The 17,278-nt window shown below is 40.7% G+C and overlaps 1 protein-coding gene across 10 annotated transcripts in view; it reads right to left on the reverse strand.

Moving 5' to 3' along the window:
* herc1 (HECT and RLD domain containing E3 ubiquitin protein ligase family member 1) overlaps positions 1-17,278 on the reverse strand; it is a 76,686-nt gene extending 59,408 nt beyond the window's left edge. For all 10 annotated transcript variants that reach the window (XM_078255198.1, XM_078255244.1, XM_078255253.1 and 7 more), the window contains exons 1-9: positions 17,078-17,278; positions 7,343-8,319; positions 5,315-5,410; positions 4,816-5,010; positions 3,236-3,547; positions 2,584-2,680; positions 894-1,037; positions 521-648; positions 132-276 (exon numbers count right to left, since the gene is read on the reverse strand). In XM_078255198.1, the coding sequence (XP_078111324.1) occupies positions 132-276; positions 521-648; positions 894-1,037; positions 2,584-2,680; positions 3,236-3,547; positions 4,816-5,010; positions 5,315-5,410; positions 7,343-8,293 (2,068 nt within the window). In that variant the 5' untranslated portion in view covers positions 8,294-8,319; positions 17,078-17,278. The remainder of the gene's footprint in view (positions 1-131; positions 277-520; positions 649-893; positions 1,038-2,583; positions 2,681-3,235; positions 3,548-4,815; positions 5,011-5,314; positions 5,411-7,342; positions 8,320-17,077) is intronic.

Consider the following 17,278-nt stretch of genomic DNA (forward strand, 5'->3'; position numbering starts at 1 on the left):
ATAAGGCCTCTCTGAGGGTTTTTTGTACATTTCCATTACATTTTACGTTGTTTATGTATACATTATTTAGTATTTTTTGCACATGAGTAAACAAACAAACAAACAAGCGTGAAAAAGGAGGAGAGAACTACCATGTGACAAGGCCAGGCAGTGACTGTCCCCGATGGAGATGTCCACCACCCTGGTGGTAGCCAGCTCTTCGATTAGCTTGGGTCTGAGTGCTGTGGCCTCAGAAGAACCACACCCCAGGCAGGCACCACAGCCCCAAGCGTACACCTAAAAACAAGTGACAGGACTCAACGTTAGCAGACGATTTCTGCTATTCACGTTGCAAAGCATTTTATTTTGATCCAACCAGTCGTTGGAAGGAAAAGTCCAACCAGCTGTTGGAAGGAATGCATAAATGCATGACATTTATTCTCTGGGACAAATGTTCAAGAACTTCAAGGCTAAACGTTTTCCTCAACAAGCCACTGCTTTTATTCCGTCTTGGTTAACAAATGCAGAAGTGATGTTCTACCTGTCCGGTGGAGGTTAAGGAGAGAGACGACTGGCTTCCTGCACACACTTTTCTGATGAACATTCCTTGCAGGGCCTCCACTACTTTTGGCTTGTAGACACGATTAGTATCACCATGACCTAGTTTTCCTGCAAGACAACACATGGTTTCTCTTTAGACAGTATGAGCATATAATCACATTCTAGTGATGTACAACAGTTTGACATTTTGACACAATGAAAACTAAATACAATAAAAAATAAACTACAATCACGCACTGTAGAAATGTAGATAAGGCTCCTATTCAAAATGCAAATTTCAAAAATGAATACTTAAATTACCAGAATTAATGATGACCTTTAACAACAAAAGTCATGGTGAAGGGTTTACTCACCGTTGTCCCCTCCTCCAAAGGACCACACGGTGCGTCCATCCTTTGACAGTGCAATAGTATGGGAGCTCCCACATGACACCTCACCCACATTGCTGATGTCTTTAACCAGGGTAGGAATGTTTCGGCTGTTGCTGTCACCATGACCTGCAATCCCAAACAATGAAAAAGGTCAGGCTGTTTACACGTGGAAATTAAAACTGTGGAGTTATTCCTTGTATGAATCGAAAGTTGAAAAGGGCAACATGGACCGTTGCATCTGGCACACATACCACACCCAAACAAATGGTTTTCTACAGTATGTAAGACAGTATGTACAGTTTGCCCGCTCATCAGGAGCATGTTGACGGACATCAGTGTGTCAGGATATGCCACTGTCCTAAATCCAAGCCTTGATGCACAACAGCTCTTTATAGACAGCCAACATCCAGCGACTTTACTCCTGTCTACTTCGTCTGTCTGCATGCAAAAAAATGTTTTAAATGCATGTTGCATTTAAAGATACCAGGTGTTATATGTTGCATAAATTGTAAATTCCTCTGGAGCTAATTTGTAATTTTGGGCTACGCATAAAAGTGACTTAACTTTACAATATATCTGTCATTTGCTTGATACTAATCCAAACAGCCTTGTAAAGTGTAATGAGTTTGAGGAACCTGGTGGAAACATCTAATACAAACAGTGTTATTCATAGCACAACTATACAAGAGCTCCCCTACGATCAGACCCACAATCACAAAGAACATTTATATCCCAACACACAGAGGAGGAGAAGATGAACTACAACAAGTGAATGAACAAGTTTTTTTTTTTTTTTCCCCCCTCTATACAAGTGCTGCATTCTGAGTAGAAGGTTAGGTAAGGTGAGGGGAGGTGAGCTTTCCCTGACATTATAGCTTGGAGCTACATGTACATGTAGCAAACTGTGTAATCACTGCAGTTAAGTGCCTAGAGCAGGTGACCACATAAGAAAATCCGGCACAAACTGACGTCAATTTCGAGCCAAGAGTAAAAAACTGTTCGAAGTGGAGTGTTTAGAACGGTATGAAATCTGATTACTTTAACATATGTTTACCTCATTGAAGCTTTGGCCACATTTAATATGAACATGCAACGATGTAAAATGATATACGCTTTGGCCAACTGTGCATGCCTCAGTCTCAGTAAATTTCACTCCACTTTTGCATTACTGCTTTAGTGTACAATGCAACTGTTTAAGAGATAAACATGTCCCAACTCCTGAAATTCTGGAACTACGAACCAGCCAAGAGACTGTTGAATGTACAAACATTTTAACCAAAAGCTGTTCCAACTATGATTCAGAATTAATTCTGTAGGTGACACATGCTGTAAAATAACAAAGCTGACAGGCAGATTTAAAAACCGGTCAGTCCCTAACAAATACACAACAGATTGTTGGAAGCTATCAGTAACTAACTGAAAACAATGCTTCAAGACCAGCTTTGAGTCTTACTCAAGAATCTATTTCTGTAAAGCATTTTACCGAAATGTGATGCAACATTTTAGATTAAACCATCCAAACTGGCAGCACTTCCTTTTGTGGAGGGATCATAAACTGTATGGAAACTCTGAAGCCCCGAAACAAGACAACCGGCACAGCCATACTGGGAACTATTTGACAGTTAGAGAGAGATCCTTTTTATTTTAGGGATTAAGTGGTTCAGCAACTTACCTAATCTTCCAAAATCTCCTTCACCCCATGTGTACAGCTCTCCATCCTCACTGACTGCAGCACTGTGTCTGTAGCCAGCAGACACACACACCACCACCTGACACAACACAAAAGCCATACACATGATCATACTTTATTAATGCCAGTAAAAGCACAAGCAAAGAGACGTCCATTGAACGGTCCATTTTCAAAACAGTAGGCCTAGGAGAAAGCAGCTATAAGAAACTCATCAAAAATATTCACCATCTGCATTTTTATATTCAGCTGATAATTGTTGCAATCTACCAGGACAAGTCTCTTTCAGAATGTTGACACCATGAAGTTGCTGCTGCAAAAATATTTCACCAGGTGAAGTGGAAAATATAGATGATTATATCTAAAAAACAACTCTACTCCTGACATTCTGGAACTACGAACCAGCCAAGAGACTCTGTTGAATGTACAAACATTTTAACCAGAAGCTGTTCCAACTATGATTCAGAATTAATTCTGTAGGTGACACATGCTGTAAAATAACAAAGCTGACAGGCAGATTTAAAAACCGGTCAGTCCCTGCTTTAAATGTATTACTGGATTTCAAAGCATCATAAGCTGTAATGTATACCATGTAAATACAATACCATGTGTCAAGTTGTACTGGGTGTGACCCTACCTTCCCCTGTAGTGGCCCCTGGATAAGTTTGGGGTATTTCTGCGTTGAGCTGTTCCCGTGACCCAGCTTGCCATAATCACCGTCACCCCAGCTGAACACCTCGCCCTCCGTAGTGAAGGCCAGCGTGTGGCCATCCGAGCCCTTGGATGACGACACCTTCTTGATGGCACGGTGGGGTTCAAAGGTCAGCTTTTTGAGCGTCGATTGGTTGTTGGAGTCCCCGAGGCCCAAGCGGCCGTAGCTGCCCTTCCCGCAGGCCCTCACGGAGCCATCAGATGAGATCACAAAAGTGCAGTACTGGCCTGCTTCAATCTGCAGAGGAATGAGGAGAAGCTGTGTGTCTGTCTGTGGTGAAAGACGCAGGCTGACTCAGCATTCTCACACAACTGGCCTCCTACCAACGCCGTATGCTATGGGGTGATGCTACAGTATATCATAAAAGCATATGACCCATCCGCCATGTGACAGTTTCAGATTTTCTGAGTTCGTTATATTTAATTGCTCAATTTTGTGATTTTGATTTCCTTCATTTATGATTTCCTTCATAACATCAGCACATTAGGAAAAATAAGTTTGTGCAACCTCATTCTACAGAATTGCTCCCTGATATTGTACAAAGATGTAAAGTGCAAAGATACGGTAAAAAGTTCTATAATTCACTATAATTGTGAATTATACAGTTTATAACTGTCTGTTCTCTTTATAATGGGAGATTCCGTTCTTTCCTAACAGAAACAGACAAGGCCATTGTGCTGAATTGCTCCTCCATCTTAAAAGGGCATCTATCTATCTATCTATCTATCTATCTATCTATCCATCCATCTATCCATCCATCTAACATATACACATTGCTTTGATCTACAGCTGCAGTTTCACTGTGGGAGAACCAGTGACATTTTAATTTGAATGCATTATGTCACTATGTCTGTTTTAGTGCCCTTCTTTTATGCTGATTAGTATAACTCGTGCTTTGAAAAATAAATATACTTTCAACAACCCATTTGCCAAAATTTCTTTTGAAACTTATGACATTTTCTCCACTTCTTATGAGGAGTACAGGATAAAAAAATATTTGCTCTGCAGACATACAGCTCTACAGAAGACTAGGGTTGGGTACCGAAACCCGGTTCCACTATGGAACCGGTTCCTACGCAACCGGAAGGAATCGGACCAGATTAGAAAGCAAATTTCGGATCCTCATTTCGGTTCCACTTAATGTGTCGACTGAAGTATTTTCCCCTCTGTCGCTCCGAAACGAACGGAAAAATATCCCCCTCTCTCTGTAGTCTACCGTTAGCTAGCTACCGTAAATGTAGGCTACTTTTAAAATGTCATATTTTCCCTCTGGGCTCGCCAAAACGGACGTAAAGACATATTAACCCTTCACTCAACGTTAATATATTGTTGTTCAATTTTTAAAAAACTCTATAAAAGAGCTTTTCTTTGATGTCATTTTTCACTTTTTCAAGAATCGGTTTAGGAATCGGAATCATTTTAAAAGTACCGGTTCGGCATCGGAATCGTAAAAAATCCAAACGATACCCAACCCTACAGAAGACATGTGAACAGTTTTCTCTTACTGTCTGTGCATCGGCGAAGCTGGCGGCCAACTTGGGCTGCAGGATCTTCTCCTGTGTACCCTCCACCAGCTGGTGGCTGCTGTTACTGCCCCACACGTACACCTCACAGGTTTCAGACACCACGGGTGCTTCACCGGTCTGAATGCTGTCTGGGCTGACACAGGTGCGTGAGTAGTCTGATGCCATTCGACATACCTGGAAGAAACGGACACGATTAAAGAACCGCTCCAGACATGTTTACTCTCTTTAGAATAATCACTTGTGTCTGATATGTTCCTCAACATTACATCTACTCCTTATCCTTCCAAGTAAAGTAACAATAAGAAAAAAAGAAAATAAGCACAACACATTGTTTAATTAGTAACTTCGAGGAGTATGACAGTTTTGAACAAGGATCTAAAAGAAGGCTATATTCCCTCTTATAAATTAGCTTGTTGAGGTGTACATACAGTATACAGATACAAAGTCCTGGAAGTAAAATACTGTTAAGGTTTCTTACTTCTTCAAAAAGACAGAGTGCTGCCTCATACAGTGAGCACAACCCATCAGCGGATCGCGTGGGTTCTCTCCACTGGCTGCGATCTGCTGAGGAGCCCTGAGGAGACAATCACACACACAAATCAAATGTTTAGACCATACATTGCCGCAATAAAGAAACATTAATTGATCTATGCAACATGAAATGTGGTAGGAACCAAAAACAACCTACGCAACGTGGTACATTTCAGAGAACCAAAAATCTTTGAAAAAACTGAAATAACTTCTATGAGTCAGAGAGCGTAGGACATTATGTTTGTATTTGGTTCGTGAGAATTCAAGTAAGCGATAACTCTGGTAGGGGCAGAATGCAGGTCATGCTTTACTGATTGTCTCCAAGTAAATAGTGTCAGTTTTCACACCTTAAGATCATAATACATTACCTGAACTATAAAGGACACAGGTGGATGAAATGAATGAATGTGTTGTTCATTGTCCTGAACATTATTTGCATCAAGTTTCTACCATTACCATAGTTTTCCATAGAGACAAGAACTATTTTGTTGAATAAATATAATAAATAAATAATACTCAATAGAAGGAGCATGACAATTTTAAGACCGTTTGACAGCTCAGAGCAATGAAAGCTGTCTAGGCTACTGTGTCTTTGATGTAAGCAGAGGTTACAACATTTGCTGCTTTCTGGATTAAAAGGTCCTATGACATGCTGCTTTTTGGATGCTTTTATATAGGCCTTAGTGGTCCCCTAATACTGTATCTGAAGTCTCTTTTATATAGGCCTTAGTGGTCCCCTAATACTGTATCTGAAGTCTCTTTTATATAGGCCTTAGTGGTCCCCCTAATACTGTATCTGAAGTCTCTTTATATAGGCCTTAGTGGTCCCCTAATACTGTATCTGAAGTCTCTTTTATATAGACCTTAGTGGTCCCCCTAATACTGTATCTGAAGTCTCTTTTATATAGACCTTAGTGGTCCCCTAATACTGTATCTGAAGTCTCTTTTATATAGACCTTAGTGGTCCCCTAATACTGTATCTGAAGTCTCTTTTATATAGACCTTAGTGGTCCCCTAATACTGTATCTGAAGTCTCTTTTATATAGGCCTTAGTGGTCCCCTAATACTGTATCTGAAGTCTCTTTTATATAGGCCTTAGTGGTCCCCTAATACTGTATCTGAAGTCTCTTTTATATAGACCTTAGTGGTCCCCTAATACTGTATCTGAAGTCTCTTTTATATAGACCATAGTGGTCCCCTAATACTGTATCTGAAGTCTCTTTTATATAGACCTTAGTGGTCCCCTAATACTGTATCTGAAGTCTCTTTTATATAGACCATAGTGGTCCCCTAATACTGTATCTGAAGTATCTTTTATATAGACCTTAGTGGTCTCCTAATACTGTATCTGAAGTCTCTTTTATATAGGCCTTAGTGGTCCCCTAATACTGTATCTGAAGTCTCTTTTATATAGGCCTTAGTGGTCCCCTAATACTGTATCTGAAGTCTCTTTCCCGAAATTCAGCCTTGGTGCAGAATTACAGCCACTAGAGCCAGTCCCACAATGAGCTTTCCTTACGATGTGTCATTTCTGTGTCTGTAGCTTTAAATGCTATTGAGGAGGAGAGAGGGAGGGGGTCAAGGTGGAGAGTGGGGGTGTGGCCTTGACCAACTGCCATGCTTCGCTTGTTTTTCAAGCCATGATGTCTCTCTCTCTCATGGGTGGCCCAAATTCTCAGGGCAGACAAAGCAGAGAAAGGGGAGGTAACCTTTCCCCTTACGATGTCATAAGGAGAAGATTCCAGATTGGCCCATCTGAGCTTTCATTTTCTCAAAGGCAGAGCAGGATACCCAGGGCTCGGTTTACACCTATCACCATTTCTAGCCACTGGGGGACCATAGGCAGGCTGGGGGAACTCATATTAATGTTAAAAAACCTCATAAAGTGACATGTTCATGCCATGGGACCTTTAAGTTATTAAACCACTAAAAAAACTTCCAAACTGTCATTATTGTTAATGTTTAGGCTACTTACCAAAGACCGTCTCATCTGCATGAGGATGTTCATGAAACAGTCGTAGCCGATGAGCCCTTCTTGGTTCTGTAGCACCTTGTTCTCCTCCATAGCACTGACCACAGCTGATGCAGCCAAGGCCATCTCAATCCACTCCAGCAAGTAGCGCAAGGACCCTCTCTGGGAAGCCAGCCCTAGCAGTAGCTCTGAGGCAAGCCGCCGCCCTAAAATATCTGCCCCAGAGTTTGGCATGGTCACCCCCTTCAGAAAAGTGGTGACCTGGGCCAGGCAGTCCAGGCCCATTGGCGGGATCTTGCTCTCGTTGGCCAGTGAGAGGGGTGGCAGGGAGCTAACCACATCAATAGCTGTGTGAATGACGTCATTACACAAGTTTATGTTGCCCCCAGGACCTCCACCGGGGCTCGGTGGAGGAGGCATCATCCAGCTCTGGCGCAGGAGAGCAAAAAGAAGGCTGAGGCCCGTGCGGACACCCATCTCAATGAGGGCATCGGTGCTGGAGCGTGGCCGCTCGCTGACAGAGTGCAGATCAGCCGAGCCCAAGTTGTTCTCTGGAGAGTGCTGCTGCTGCTTGACCTTTCCCTTGTCGTGGTACTTGTTGGAAAGTGCGTAGAAGATGCGCTGGAGCACCAGCACGCGTTTGCGCAGGGCAGCAGCAAAGGGAGAGTCAGAGCAGACCATCTTGGCCAAGGCCAACTGGCTGCTGAGTAGAGCATCCAGGTAGTGCTCCTGTTCATCGCTAGAGAGGGATTCACGCTCAAAGTCCGGAAGCTGGGGGCCTTTCAGACAAAGCACCTGCTGGGGCAGCAGCACAGCCTCTTTGTTGGCCAGCAGCTTTGAGTAGAGCACCGAGACTCCCTCTCGTGTGGCTATCGACTCGCTGTCCTCCGTGATCCATGAGCTGTTTAGGTGCTCCAGCCATTTGAGCTTCACCGGGGGGATCATTAAAGCCATGGCATGTCACTCTGGAGCCATCAGTCCTGAAAACATTTAGTCAACATCATACTAAATGTTAATACCAAGCTTGTAGACAACAATTTCTATTTTTACATGCTGTCTTTTCTCAAAAGGGCCACATAAAGATAAAAAAAATCAATAATCTTCAGTTTGAGGCTATCAATTGTTTCCAGTTTGCAATATTCTTCTAGGTGTCAACCTAAACCAATTATCACAGCTTCTTCACTGGATAATCCCATGAATCAAGATGAAGAAACAAAAATGGATCTACTGTATGTGCTATCAAAGCAGATGAGGCAATCAGGGTAAATACAACCTATTATACTGTATATTAAAACAGAAAATAGGTTATCTATATTTTCCCTTTAGAGTAAGACTGTCTGCTGACTGAAAATGTCTGATTTCCAATTGTATGCCACGCTGCAGTAAATGAGTGTTCTGCAAAAAAGACTAAGTATTACTATCAATTGTACCAAAATAATATTTGCACATTGATTACATTTTATTTCATTAGTTTTGTCATTTGTGAAGTTACACCATACTTTTGAGCAATAACTCCAGTCTGCCATACAGTGGCACTCATAAGTTTATGAACCCACGCTAAAGTTGACTAAAAAGAGGAATACAAAAATCATCTTTTGGAAATTGATCTTAATGCCTTAATTAAAAAAATGAGGAAAAATCCAACCTTTAAAAAGGACCCCAATTTTCTTTGTGAATGAATAATGTATCGTAAATAAATAAATCTTCTTCCTTAAAATACAGGGGGCATAAGTCAGTACACCCCTATGTTAGATTCCCATAGAGGCAGGCAGACTTTTATTTTTAAAGGCCAGTTATTTCATGGATCCAGGATACTATGCATCACATCCCCTTCACCATACCTAGAGATTGGCATGGGGTACTTTCCATAAAATCATCTCTCAATGCAAATCAAACCAGCTATTAGGCTAACCGACATAAAACCATGCCAATCTCTAGGTATGGTGAAGGGTATGTGATGATGTGGGGGGGGCTATTTTAATTCCAAAGGCCAAGGGAACTTTATCAGGATGCATAGTATCCTGGATCCATGAAATAACTGGCCTTTAAAAATAAACATCTGCCTGCCTCTATGGGAATTTAACATAGGGGTGTACTGACTTATGCCTCCTGTATTTTAAAGGAAGAACATTTATTTATTTATTTACGATACATTATTCATTCACAAAGAAAATTGGTGTCCTTAAAGGTTGAATTAAGCATTAAGATCAACTTCCAAAAGATGATTTTTTTTTTTATTCCTCTTTTTAGTCAACTTTAGCGTGGGTTCATAAACTTATGAGTGCCACTGTATTGTAGAAAGCTCACACGTGTTGTGGACCTGTGCATAACAAGTCAAAGAAGTCCAAACTGTGCTTTGAAGAATCGACAAGTCAAAACAACAAGCACTCTTCTTAAAGAAAGCAAAAATTTGCCACCAGTTGCAATCTAGAACCGGTTCTCTGTAGCCAAGCCTACTGCTCCAGCTGCCTGTTAATCTTGACATGAGTTACGCCAGGTATAAAGACGTGATGGGTAAAGTGTGTGTTGTGGGTCAAAATTACGGCCAACACACCATCTAAATATGTTTATAAAACACCCCGACTGGCATTCTCTTGTGGAAGAATTGTATCTAAATCTTATCCTAAAGGTATAAGTAATCAGTAAACTCAACAAATTCTGACAAAGTTCAAACTTAAGTTTTGTGTGTGTGTGTCTGTCTGTGTGTGTGTATGGGAGGGACTGAGGTGTTACGAATAATCTATCTGAGCAACCAAGCATTTTCTGAAAGAGGATTCATCGGCAATAATCCTTCACCAGCATTAACTTTTATTGTGGATTGCACCGTAAATGTAGTATATTTAGTGCCAGTACAGAGCACAACGCAGCTAATGAGTGTATTGACGTTTTTCTAATAGCTGTCGGCCCATCAAATATGTACATTAAAGTGGAACTTTCAAACAGTGCAAGCCAATTAGAGATGGTCCGATACCATTTTTTGCTTCCCGATACCGATTCCGATACCTGAACTTGCGCATCGGCCGATACCGAGTACCGATCCGATACCAGTGTGTCATATATTTTATTATGTTTTAAGAACTGTATACTACTATCCCTGTTTGGATGTGATATTATTTCTATCTTTGTTGTCGGTCTGGCTCAGGTTAAACTCTTTGTGAAACATGAATGCCACAGAACGTTCTTTTATTCTGCAGTTTGACAGTCAGTTATAACGGAAAAATAACATAAATAAACTACTTTAACGTAGATTTTCTTTAGGGCTTTATTACGTGGTATCGGATCGGTGCATTAACTCCAGTACTTCCCGATACCAGCGTTTTAGGCAGTATCGGAGCCGATACCGATACTGGTATCGGAACATCTCTAAAGCCAATAGGGGGGCACTATTCAGAAAATGTCACGATTCAATATCGATTTTCAGGCTCAAGATTTTCGATTCAAAAACGATTCTCGATTAACACGAACGATTCACAGTCTGTAAATGTAGTTACTTTCCCCATGTGACTGCAGTAGAAATACAATTAAAAAAAAAGATATTCTATGAATCGATTTTGAATCGGTAGAGCTTGAATTGCGATTCGATTTTTTTGCACACCCCTACAAGTCAATACAACTAGGGCTGTGCAATTAATCTAATTTTGATCGCGATTTCGGCTCCTAACGATTACAAAAACAACGTAGTCGAGAAAAACGATTATTTTGCACATTACGTTTTGCAAGTAAACTCTTGTTTTGTCTTGTTCTAAAAAGGGAAATTCAAAAGGCTCAACGGGAAATGTATTAAAGGTGTTTTCACTGTCGATTTGTTGAACTGTTTCACTGTTTTTTTAAAGTTCAATAAATGCAACATGTATCCAAAAGTCAATGATGACACAATCCATTAAAGACAAAAGCTTTAGAAATTCCGTAGACATGAATCAACACCTTTTTGGGATAAAGTGAACAAAAACCGAATGTTAAATAATATGCATGTATTTATATAACCAACCACAGATGAAATCCCTCATAGATTTAATGTAATCAATGGTAACTGCAGGCTATTATCTTACAGCTGAAATAAAACCCCATTCAGACAGAGCACTTGCACTGATCTATGTGACTTGTAAACATTAAAGTGCTCATTTTATGCTTTTTGGCTTTTTCCCTTTCCTTCATTGTGTTATATATCTTTTTTGCGCACGTTATAGGTTTACAAAGTGAAAAAGCCCAAAGTCCACCCCAAAGGGACTTACCATCTCCAACAGAAAACACTGTTCACAAACTGCTCCAAACAGCTCTATTGTAGTCCAGCCTTTACTTCAGAGACAAACGTGGTCACTTTGGAACACGTTATAATGCTCACCTAGCTGCTAGCATGGCACGCCCTCATACTCTGCTTCTGACTGGCTAGTAGTCCTTACCTAGCTACTGTCAGGGCACGCCCTCATACTCTGCTTCTGACTGGCTAGTAGTCCTTACCTAGCTACTGTCAGGGCACGCCCTCATACTCTGCTTCTGACTGGCTAGTAGTCCTTACCTAGCTACTGTCAGGGCACGCCCTCATACTCTGCTTCTGACTGGCTAGTAGTCCTTACTAAGGGTGCTCTGATTGATCGGTCACCGATCGGTATCGGCCGATAAAGGCTTTAAATAGTTTGATCGGTGGTCTCCATAAAGGCCGATCAGATGACGCACTACTCGTGAGAATTTTTTTTACTATTTTCTCAATTTTTTTGTAATTTATTCCGAAATAAGGCTTTATATGTTAAGCTCTAAGCTGTTTAAGGTGTGTTTCTAACAGATTGTTGAACGATTCCTGTCAATAAAAGTAAACAGTTGACAATTCACAATACATTATCTTCTGTTAATTTTAATACTTATACATTGTTGTTAAGAATATTAAAATGAATATATGATAAATATATGACATGATAAATAGAAGGCTTCAAATAGACCCGGTAATCGGTATCGACCGATATGGCTTCCAGCAATCGGGGATCGGTCCCAAAAATCCTGATCGGAGCACCCTTAGTCCTTACCTAGTTACTGTCAGGACACACCCTCATACTCTGCTTCTGACTGGCTAGTAGTCCTTACGTAGCTACTGTCAGGGCACGCCCTCATACTCTGCTTCTGACTGGCTAGTAGTCCTTACCTAGGTACTGTCAGGGCACGCCCTCATACTCTGCTTCTGACTGGCTAGTAGTCCTTACCTAGTTACTGTCAGGACACGCCCTCATACTCTGCTTCTGACTGGCTAGCAGTACTTACTGCGCATGTGCGACTCCCAACAAAGATGGAACAGAAGTGAGATGCCTCACTGTAGCTAAAACAGAGAGCTCAACACACAGGGTGAAAAGAGGAGCTGCAGCAATGTGCAGTACAACAAAAATATGGTGTTTTCTGAAAATGTAACCACATAAACCTTTTCTGATATAACCTCTAAATACAATTATGAACCTGAAAATGAGCATAATATGAGCACTTTAAGTGAAATAACCAGGAAGGAAGCAGTAAACTGCATATGGATTGGCAAGACGATGGATCTGCTGACAACCAGACTACTGCCGACTATAAGACTGGCTATGACCTCTAAGGTTAAATACAGTGACATGCAATTTCAGGCTCAGCACCATGAATGACTTTTGAAAATCCTTTGCAAAGTAAAAGTAACCAAAACAGCAACATTCCTGGCTAAAGCACACAAAACACTACAACATTGTGTTGACCAAGTGGGCTAATCTCAAGGTGATGTGATCACTAGGGCTGGGTTAAAATAATCTATTCTCCAACTATAATCGATCTTTGTTTGAGTGATCTAATATCGATCAATAAAATCCCCAAATCGATCTTTTAATATATGCCTTTTCACCTGGTGCATTATAAAAAATATTTGAGGGTTGCTTCTTGCTTGTACAATTTACAGAGAGTCTCTTTTATATCGAAGCAATACTGGTGTATTGTAACTGAAATGTCCCTAACCTAATTGATATCGAATTAGAAATATAATTGAATCTGGACCTTGTGAATCGGAATCAAATTGCGGCCCTACTGATTTATGCATTTTGCCATTGTAGATTTGATCGTAAAGGAAAAGGGCTGGAAATTAGGCCAGTAAAGAAACAGAACAGTTAGGGCATTTTTCTGTCACTATACTGTTGCCAAGCCTCACAAGCCAAATACAAGGTCTCCTGCATTACCTGATCCATCCAGAATGTCAATATACAAAGCCTACACAGTATGTGATCTACAGAACCACATACTGTTGTGAAAATGCTGCTAGTTTAACCAAAATGCACCTATTTAAACAGAATATACAATGCATTTTATCAAAGCCATGTTAACTAATCAATAATCTCTGAGGCTGTGGTTCAATGTATGAGTGTGCAGGTCAAAGCACTCATTCATGTCATGAAGGACTTATGAATATTCATTACAGCCAGTGGTGGAACATGACTAAGTGCATTTACTAAAATAATGTAGGCTACATTTCAGATGCGATATCAATTAGGTTAGGGACATTTCAGTTACAATACCAACTTAAAAGAGATTCTCAGAGAATATATTTTAACTCAGCCCTACCTAAGTACAATTTTGAGGTACTTCTATGTTCTGCTTCTTTATACTTCTACACCACTACATTTCAGGGGCAAATGTTGCACTTTTTACTTCACTACATTTACTTGATAACTTCAGTTACTTATACAAATCTTAATAATAACTATAATAAAACAAAATGGAATTAGCAAATAAATTATGATGTTGATTTATCAATCCTGGGGGTAAATTCCCAAGCTACATTTATAGAAATATACATATACAGTCAGGTCCATAAATATTGGGACATCGACACAATTCTAATCTTTTTGGCTCTATACACCACCACAATGGAGTTGAAATGAAACGAACAAGATGTGCTTTAACTGCAGACTTTCAGCTTTAATTTGAGGGTATTTACATCCAAATCAGGTGAACGGTGTAGGAATTACAACAGTTTGTATATGTGCCTCCCACTTTTTAAGGGACCAAAAGTAATGGGACAGATTAACAATCATAAATCAAACTTTCACTTTTTAATACTTGGTTGCAAATCCTTTGCATTCAATTCCAGCCTGAAGTCTGGAACGCATAGACATCACCAGACGCTGGGTTTCATCCCTGGTGATGCTCTGCCAGGCCTCTACTGCAACCGTCTTCAGTTCCTGCTTGTTCTTGGGGCATTTTTCCCTTCAGTTTTGTCTTCAGCAAGTGAAATGCATGCTCAATCGGATTCATGTCAGGTGATTGACTTGGCCATTGCATAACATTCCACTTCTTTCCCTTAAAAAGACTCTTTGGTTGCTTTACGCAGTATGCTTCGGGTCATTGTCCATCTGCACTGTGAAGCGCCGTCCAATGAGTTCTGAAGCATTTGGCTGAATATGAGCAGATAATATTGCCCGAAACACTTCAGAATTCATCCTGCTGCTTTTTGTCATGCAGTCACATCATCAATAAATACAAGAGAACCAGTTCCATTGGCAGCCATACATGCCCACGCCCTATGACACTACCACCACCATACTTCACTGATGAGGTGGTATGCTTTGGATCATGAGCAGTTCCTTTCCTTCTCCATACTCTTCTCTTCCCATCACTCTGGTACAAGTTGATCTTTGTCTCATCTGTCCATAGGATGTTGTTCCAGAAATGTGAAGGCTTTTTTAGATGTTGTTTGGCAAACTCTAATCTGGCCTTCCTGTTTTTTGAGGCTCACCAATGGTTTACATCTTGTAGTGAACCCTCTGTATTCACTCTGGTGAAGTCTTCTCTTGATTGTTGACTTTGCACACATACACCTACCTCCTGGAGAGTGTTCTTGATCTGGCCAACTGTTGTGAAGGGTGTTTTCTTCACCAGGGAAAGTATTCTTCGGTCATCCACCACAGTTGTTTTTCCCTGTGGTCTTTTGGTGTTGCTGAGCTCACCGGTGCGTTCTTTCTTTTTAAGAATGTTCCAAACAGTTGATTTGGCCACACCTAATGTTTTTGCTATCTCTCTGATGGGTTTGTTTAGATTTTTCAGCCTAATGATGGCTTGCTTCACTGATAGTGACAGCTCTTTGGATCTCATATTGAGAGTTGACAGCAACAGATTCCAAATGTAAATAGCACACTTGAAATGAACTCTGGACCTTTTATCTGCTCCTTGTAAATGGGATAATGAGGGAATAACACACACCTGGCCATGGAACAGCTGAGCAGCCAGTTGTCCCATTACTTTTGGTCCCTTAAAAAGTGGGAGGCACATATACAAACTGTTGTAATTCCTACACCGTTCACCTGATTTGGATGTAAATACCCTCAAATTAAAGCTGAAAGTCTGCAGTTAAAGCACATCTTGTTCGTTTCATTTCAACTCCATTGTGGTGGTGTATAGAGCCAAAAAGATTAGAATTGTGTCGATGTCCCAATATTTATGGACCTGACTGTAGCTAAAGTATATATATTTAAAAGAAATGCCATTCTGCATGATGAGTACTAAGTTGGATTTATTACTAACATTTTGTGCTTGCCTCCATTCTTGGTGCCTGTTTTGCTTCAGGTTATAGTGAAGGTAAGCGACTTTCTTCAGACACTCCTTCGTGTTGACAGTCACACGATGGTTACAGGCAACACTGCAGCTGTTTAGGTAAGACTACAATGTGATTATAGGCGGTTATCATCTAAGAGCCTATTTATAAAATAAAATAGCTCCACATTTAACAGCTGCAACATTAAACTGATGTACACATTAATGCATCAATAATTATTATTCTGATATTAGCCGTTCTGCATGAAGAGTAACTTACATTTACTTTTGGTTCTATTAGTATATTTTAATGCTAAAACTTATGTACTTTTACTTAAGTAACATTTTTAATGCAGGACTTTACTGGTTACAGAGTAGTTCTACACTGTGGTATTGCTACTTTTAAGATCTGAGTACGTCTTCTAACTCTGACTACAGCCTGCCTGAGCTACTGTAAAATCATCATCCTGTTGTATAAACACGCATCATGTTTATTATTTACATTTTATGCTTGCCTCCATTTTTGTGCCGGTTTTGCTCCAGCATATAGCTAGTGCATGCGAGTGACTTTCTTCAGACATTCCTTCGTGTTGACAGCTGGTTGACAGTCACACTGATGAGGTTACAGGAAACACTGCAGTTGTTTAGGTACGACTAGTGTGATTATAGGCAGTTAGCATCTGGCTAGCTAAATGGACAAGTCCTATGCATCAACCAGGCATCAACGGCCCATGCTAACATTAATTTAACTGTTTTTAGCTGAGGTTGTTAGCACATAATTAACAACCGGCAGGTAACAAAAAACAGCTAGTACCACGATACTTGCAGCAGGCTGGTAAGCAGAAGAAGGTTGCTAACCTGCTTATTGTGTCAGATTAGAAAGGCAGTTTGTTTTGCAACGACTGTCAACTGACAATACTGTTTACGTTAGCTACCGTCAGCTAACTTTCCTCACGTCACTCAGCTAGCAAAGAAAGCATAAAATACCTAAAGCACAGACGTGACACCCTAATGTGCAGAAATGACAGGAAGCTAATAAATAAGTTCTGTAACGTTAGTCATATTAGTACGCACACCTGTCCAAAAAGTCCAAATCCATATTGCGGGGGCTATTTGAGCCAGTGTTGGGTTGGCTTATCTGCTGTATCATAGCAGGTTAGCTTGCTAGCTAGACTTCCTAACGTTAGCTGGAATAAAAAGCTCGCTTACCAGTAAACTGTCAAAGGCCTCCTTCCTCTTCTGTGCGTTGTGCCTACACAAGAACCTGACTTTGCTTCATTGCATTAACACGAACAGTGCAGTCAATAGCTAAGCTTCGATAACGTTAATGTGAAAGGAGACAGAGCCATGTATGGGTTTCCATGCCTCCGACCGCCTCTCCCGTACCTTCCAGTGTAACTAGGGGAGCAG

The sequence above is a fragment of the Sander vitreus genome, chromosome 1, assembly GCF_031162955.1.
Source record: "Sander vitreus isolate 19-12246 chromosome 1, sanVit1, whole genome shotgun sequence".
In the NCBI taxonomy this organism is placed as follows: domain Eukaryota; kingdom Metazoa; phylum Chordata; class Actinopteri; order Perciformes; family Percidae; genus Sander; species Sander vitreus.